The sequence below is a fragment of the Dermochelys coriacea genome, chromosome 18, assembly GCF_009764565.3.
Source record: "Dermochelys coriacea isolate rDerCor1 chromosome 18, rDerCor1.pri.v4, whole genome shotgun sequence".
NCBI classification, from domain to species: Eukaryota; Metazoa; Chordata; order Testudines; family Dermochelyidae; genus Dermochelys; species Dermochelys coriacea.
In genome coordinates this window covers 7,634,466-7,641,715 of record NC_050085.1, presented here as the reverse complement: position 1 = coordinate 7,641,715, position 7,250 = coordinate 7,634,466, and the positions used below count along the sequence as shown (strand labels likewise).

Sequence of the window (7,250 nt, the reverse complement as noted above, 5' to 3'; positions counted from 1 at the left end):
AGAAATAACTTTTGAAGTGGTAAGAGAGTGGCCCATTACAGACAGGTTTCAGAGTAGCAGCCGTGTTAGTCTGTATTCGCAAAAAGAAAAGGAGTACTTGTGGCACCTTAGAGACTAACAAATTTATTAGAGCATAAGCTTTCGTGAGCTATAGCTCACTTTATCGGATGCATTTGGTGGAAAAAACAGAGGAGAGATTTATATACACACACACAGAGAACATGAAACAATGGGTTTATCATACACACTGTAAGGAAAGTGATCACTTAAGATAAGCCATCACCAACAGCAGGGGGGGGAAGGAGGAAAACCTTTCATGGTGACAAGCAGGTAGGCTAATTCCAGCAGTTAACAAGAATATCAGAGGAACAGTGGGGGGTGGGGTGGGAGGGAGAAATACCATGGGGAAATAGTTTTACTTTGTGTAATGACTCATCCATTCCCAGTCTCTATTCAAGCCTAAGTTAATTGTATCCAGTTTGCAAATTAATTCCAATTCAGCAGTCTCTCGTTGGAGTCTGTTTTTGAAGCTTTTTGTTGAAGTATAGCCACTCTTAGGTCTGTGATCGAGTGACCAGAGAGATTGAAGTGTTCTCCAACTGGTTTTTGAATGTTATAATTCTTGACGTCTGATTTGTGTCCATTCATTCTTTTACGTAGAGACTGTCCAGTTTCACATCAGCCACACTATCAGAGGCTCGTTCACCTGCGCATCTACCAATGTGATATATGCCATCATGTGCCAGCAATGCCCCTCTGCCATGTACATTGGCCAAACTGGACAGTCTCTACGTAAAAGAATGAATGGACACAAATCAGACGTCAAGAATTATAACATTCAAAACCAGTTGGAGAACACTTCAATCTCTCTGGTCACTCGATCACAGACCTAAGAGTGGCTATACTTCAACAAAAAAGCTTCAAAAACAGACTCCAACGAGAGACTGCTGAATTGGAATTAATTTGCAAACTGGATACAATTAACTTAGGCTTGAATAGAGACTGGGAATGGATGAGTCATTACACAAAGTAAAACTATTTCCCCATGGTATTTCTCCCTCCCACCCCACCCCCCACTGTTCCTCTGATATTCTTGTTAACTGCTGGAATTAGCCTACCTGCTTGTCACCATGAAAGGTTTTCCTCCTCCCCCCCCCCTGCTGTTGGTGATGGCTTATCTTAAGTGATCACTCTCCTTACAGTGTGTATGATAAACCCATTGTTTCATGTTCTCTGTGTGTGTGTATATAAATCTCTCCTCTGTTTTTTCCACCAAATGCATCCGATGAAGTGAGCTGTAGCTCACGAAAGCTTATGCTCTAATAAATTTGTTAGTCTCTAAGGTGCCACAAGTACTCCTTTTCTTTTTGCCATTACAGACAGTTGACAAGAAGGCGTGAGTAACAGTAGGGGGAAATTAGTATTGGGGAAATTAAGTTTAGGAACGTTCCCAGGAAAGCTCAGATGTGGATTGGCATCTAACAAGGTTCATTGTTAGTCAAGTACATCCATTTACTTGAATAACCCCCTCACACTATGTTGATCAAACGTGCCTTGGGTGCTTTCTAAAGCAAACCTTTTAAATACAAGCATAGAGCCAACGCTCCTATCTTCAGATATAAAAATGATACATGCACATGAATAGGATGAATAGCAGAACATAACCTTTGCAAAGATATGTTACGTGGCATATGTAGCATAAAATATATTCCAGTTATGTCATATTTACACTCGTAAGCATATTTCTATAAAGCATTATGGGGTGCAACGTCACACGTTGGTCCCAGCCCCCATGTTAAGGGACTCATTTGCTCTTGTTAAATGATTTTTACCTTGCAGTGCCTCCTTCAAAAGCAGATGTAAATGTGTGCAATCCCTTTTGCCCTGAGCCAATCAGAGCTGAGACAATTGGCACACTTATACCATAGCATCTGCTTGACTGATAGAGAGCTGCATTGGCTCCGTTTGCAGGATCAGATATTAAGGCAGTTGTGCCTATTAAAACTTTTTGCAAAGATGTTCTTGTTTTAATCTGCTAACTCGCTTCAGAATCTTGTTGCCAATCTTTTTCTTTTTTGTAGGTTCGATTACAGGTTTTAAAAGATGCACAACACCTGATCTTGATACCAAACCTTTGTACTTCTGTAGCATTTAGATAACTAGGCAAAAGGTACTTTGGATATCCCTAAGATCAATAAATAGATAGCATCTTGCATGGAAGGGCTTTCATGTTCTTCACTGACTTGAATTAGCTTAGCAATGCTCTGTAAGGTAGCTAAGTATCGTTATCCCCGTTTTACAGTTGGGGAAACTGAGGCACAGAGCCGTTAAATTACTTGACCAAAGCACAACAGTTAGCCTTACACAGCTGTACATCAGTAGGGACTGATCCAGACTGGAGACGCTAGGTGTACTGTAATATAAATCTCCTCTGTTTTTTCCACCAAATGCATCCGATGAAGTGAGCTGTAGCTCACGAAAGCTTATGCTCTAATAAATTTGTTAGTCTCTAAGGTGCCACAAGTACTCCTTTTCTTTTTGTAATATAAAGACATTGCAATAATAATCAATGCAGCAGAGGGCTTTTTGAAATATGAGGGTAGGAGCTAAAGAGAGTTGAGGGGCATATGTCCCCCCCAGATTCTGTGGCTGCCAGGGGTTGGTTTGGACCCAAGTGCCTGCTAGTGGATTCTTAACTTTCACCCAGTTGCCTTACACCCATTATGGCAAGCAGGGAATCCCCAGGACAGAAACCTACCCCAGCCACACACCCCTCCTTCCCCCAGCTGTGCCTGACGTGCCCAGAATGCCCCTTGTACCTGGAGCTCTTGCTGAGGAGGAGGAGGGGGGAGCACAGACAGCTGTAAGGAAAGCCTTGGGCCGCTGCTTTTCATAGCCAGTGCAAAGGGGCCGCGGGACAGCTGTGAACCAGGCCCAGAGCAGGTAGCTGATCTCCGTAGCTGGGGCAAAGTTCTCCTCACTGACGTTTGCCATGGAAACTGCAACTGCATTCAGTGTGTGCTGGGACTTGGGGCTATTTTTGGAAGCGGCCCAGTTCTCTAGCCATTTAAAAACGTATTGTGCTATTGGAAAGCGCCATCTTGGCAGGCCCGGCGGAGGCTGAAGTTGTCTCTTTACTCGCTGAGTGATCATGGCCTGGGCATAAACAATGCCAGCTCCCCCCCTTGATGCCCTGCCAGTGTGCCACAGCCCTGAGCTGGCTCTGCAACTGCAGCCCATTCAGCTCCCAGCCTCCCTGCTGGGGCTGCCGACACGGAGACTTGAGGTTCGCCGCTCAGCTGCTTGCTTTAGGTGATGATGCCTATGGCAATACCGTGCCTCAGTTCCAGCCCTCGCAGGCAGCTTGAAGGCCTTGGCATGGCACTGGTGGAAACGACATAGTCTAGAAGCTGTCCCTTTCAGACCCCTCACCCCCCCAACCCGCACACTTGGAAAACCTCCAGGTAGCTCCCTTTGCAGACTGTCTTTCTGGTACATAATAAACACCCCTTGCCTATAAGACACAGCGATGTACCGCACCAGGCACGGTGGAAAATTACTTTAGAGATGTCCCAAACTTTGCTCCACTGTGGCAACTTCCCAATAGCCTGAGGCCTGCATTTAATTTGCACCCACATTTACAGGCATTTAAAGATCCACAAAAGAAATGCACCCACCCAACCCGCAGTTTGCATCTTCTGTGGCAGATGAACAGGAACGGCTAGTGGGAGGCATTTGCTAGCAATGGAAATATACAGTTAGCCTGCTTTGTTTCTCCCCACCCTCCAGGGACTGCATGGCTGTCGGCTGCTTTTTAAGTAGAGAAGGGCTTGAACCAAGGTTATAAGCCCCCCTGCAAGTTTGGATCCAGATGCCGCAGTTGGATCATCTCTATAATGGGCTGAATTAGAACCGGGGAAGTGAATATCCCTGGACTTCAGGGAAGTCTGGATTTGACCAGGCTCTGAGTTCTGTGGCTCAGGCTCTGGGAGCTGCCTTTGGCCCTAGAGCATAGGACAGAAGAAGAGAGAAGAATCAGAGTTTTTTTAACTTCCCATCAGACCCTTGTTTGCACCATGCCTCTGTCTGGCAGCACCAGGACGACAGGGAAGAGGGTCCCTCGGGGGGAAGGGAAAAGTTGTAACTCCTTGACTCCGAAGCGTGGCGAGACGTAATCAGCCAGGAACCTGATGTTGAACTGGCGGCTGATGCAATAGACCAGGTTCTCAACCACGGCACACTGGAAGCAGGGTGGGAAGGGCATGCATTTGGTGGCGCACTCGTACCACAGCTTGGCTTTAGGGCTGCAGCGGTAGACACTGATGCCCATGCTGCGGTTGAGGTCAAAGCGGTAGATGAAGCCCCCGGCGGTAACCATTTCCGTGGTCCGGTCCTTGCTCCCGCTGGTGATGCTGACCTTCCAGCTGTCCGACCGGCTGACGTACCGGAGCAACATATAGCGCAGTGTGCCCCCGGTCACATAAATCTCCCCGTCGCACGCCGTCGCGGTGTGGGCGACGGCGAAGGTATCATTGGGCAGCGGCGCGGTGAAGGCCCACCGGTCCTGGCGGGGGTCGTACCTCTCCACAGTATAGAGGCACTCTCCCCCAATTGCATACAGGCACCCATCCAAGGCGACAAGCTTGCAATGAGGCCTGGCTTGGTTCAGTGGGCAGATCTCCTGCCAGATATTGGTCAGGGGGTTGTAGCAGAAGACCCGGTTGGAAGGCTTCTGGTGCTGGCCCACCCCTTCGCAGCCAGCCACCACAAAGAGGTAATTGAACATGCTGCAAACGGCGCACCCCCTAGAAACCGCCTCCACTGGCAAATAGGACAGCGGATGCCAGAGGTCTCCTTCATTATCATAGTAACAGAGCCTGCTGGTGTGCAAGCTCCCCTCCTGAGTGCTGACGTCTGCCACAGTGACGTACTTCCTGCCCTTCATCCTCCTCAGGAGGATCAGCTCCCTCTCCCTGGCGTTGAGGCGCCCGTAAATAGACGGGTTCTTCAGGACCTGGAGGTAATTGTCGCTCATGACTTTATAAGCTGCCTCCTGGAGACTGTCCACTTTCTGCTTCTTGGCCATGCACAGGACATCAAAGCAGTTCCCCAAATCCAGGTGGATGTCCACGTCGGACTGCAAGCTTAATGGGACTTTGAAGAAGTTGGCACCAGCAACAAGTTCCACTCTGGGTTCATTGCTTGCATGAGGCTGGAGGCTGTGAAATGATTCCACCTGGGAAACGATGGATCCGGAGTGGAGAGGACTAGCAGGGGGAGTGCTTAAGTCGAATCTTCTGCCGGCTGGCGTCAAAGCCCCAAACCCTTCCATCTGCACCTGAAGTTCGGGGTTATCTGCAATTTGGTGGAAACTCTCTTTCCTGCCCACCCTGCATTCTGGTTCAGCTGTCTTCTGCGCGGGCGAGAAAGAGCTGTCCGGATCAGATGCACCACCCCAGTCTGTAGGCTCCCCACTCTCTGTGGGATGTCTGGAAGGCAGGAGACTGGGAGAGATGGGTGGGGTGTTTGCTGTTGGCAATGCTCGGTCTTCATCTCCCACTGCCGACTCCCTGGCTGGTTCTTGGGGTGTAGACACGTGCAGCCAAGTTTCATATTCACTTCGCTCTTCGTGGATTTTGTTGGGGTCGTAGAGTGAGCCGGTGTACGAGCAAGGCCACTCCTTCAACACGGACTGCGAGGTGGACTGGACATAGTAGTCATAGACCTTGCCTCGCAGGCTAGTAGCAGAGGATGTGGACTGCCGCGGCTTTTCTTCCCTGGGCTGCCTCTCTTTAATATAGTTTTCCTCCACCTGTATCTTTGCCACAGAGGAGAAAGTGTAAGAGGCCTCAGACCTCTTATCGCTTTGGTTGATAGCTAAGCCCATGTCTGATGTAGCAGTGAGGGTCTGAATCCTCTCCTGGCCAATGCAGGCCTCCTGCTTCCAAACCAAACTCTCACTCATGTCTCCTGCTTCCTCTTCCTCCTCGGTGTTTGGGGTGGATCTGTCAGCTGCTGTGAGCGCAGCAGCATTTCCTGGTTGGGTGCTGCAAGGATTGTGCCTGAGGCTGATGCTAAACCCAGATTGCTGTGAGGTTACGTCCCCGCTGTCATCTACAGAGCTGTCCCGTTTGCTTGCCAGACCGCAAACGTTACGCTTACCCCCGGTTTCTGTTCCTGCCACCGGCGTCTCCTGCTCTGCACCGTCTGCTGTCGCCACCGGCCCCGCAATCGGGACCACACCTGGACTCTGACCCTCTCCCTCTGAAACTGGCTGCTTTTTGTCTGGCTGTGATTCAGCGACCAGCTGACAAGCCTCTTTTCCCTTCTCTTTTTTCTCCTCCTCCCCCTTCGGCAGCCTTTGATCTTCCCTGGGTGGTGTGCTTTGTGGGCCCTGTGTTCCTAGCGCCACCGTCCCACCCAGGTGCGCACTTTGATTCCCTTTGCGGCTGCTTGGCCTCACCCCATTGCTGTTGACTTGCCTGTACCTGAGTCCCTGTGGCGTTTCTTCTGCACCTCCCCTTCCGGATCCAGCCTTTCCTCTCTGCCCTGTTCCATGGTCAGCTTTTCGGATCTCGCTGCTGGATGGCCGGGACTTATAGAATCTATAAGCCAAAGTCAATAGGAGTAGAGCCGCTGCGGAAAATGCCAGCTTCCCAGTGAGCTGCATGTCTGACTGCCAGTCCCGGCTGACTTGAGCCCCCTTGGTCATTCTTCCATAACAGGCCAGCGGTCAGGAATGTGAAGAATCTGATTAATGATTGCCAAGCTGGGACAAGCTCAAGGCAAAGCAGGCCTCTCTCTCTCTGAGCTCCCCGAGGAGTTTGGGGGCAAGGTGACTTTCACCTGCGGCAAGGTAGACTGGCACAGGCTTCCAGCTGGCGGCTGGAGCATTCATGTGTCTGCTTTCCATAGCAGCTTTGCATATTTGTAGCAAGGTGGGCTGGGCTGGGCTCAGGTGCAAATGTGCAACCACCAGGCACAGACGGTGAGTGACATGGAGCTGGCTTTATTAGCTGGGTAAACAGAGAGCTTAGAAAAATACAAGTAAGTAGAAAGGCAAAGGAGGGTGAAAATAGCTTCTCAAGGCAGCCCACAGACTTTTCTCCAGGACTTTAAAACAATTTTTTTTAAAAGGGTCCATTTTGTTTTCAACTTATCACTAATATAGTAGCTGGGGAAAGGGGCTGGCCTATTTAAATCCTGGGATGGTGGGAGGAGCCCATGAAAAGAATGAAAGCCCCCCCCCC

The 7,250-nt window shown here is 49.7% G+C and overlaps 1 protein-coding gene across 1 annotated transcript; it reads right to left on the bottom strand.

The window, feature by feature from the left end:
* Window positions 1-2,120: 2,120 nt before the first annotated feature.
* Window positions 2,121-6,925, bottom strand: KLHDC7A (kelch domain containing 7A). Its single transcript, XM_038377233.2, has one exon. It carries the CDS (start codon window positions 6,710-6,712, stop codon window positions 4,058-4,060), a length of 2,655 nt encoding a protein of 884 aa, XP_038233161.1. The 5' UTR covers window positions 6,713-6,925; the 3' UTR covers window positions 2,121-4,057.
* Between the last annotated feature and the right edge of the window lie 325 nt (window positions 6,926-7,250).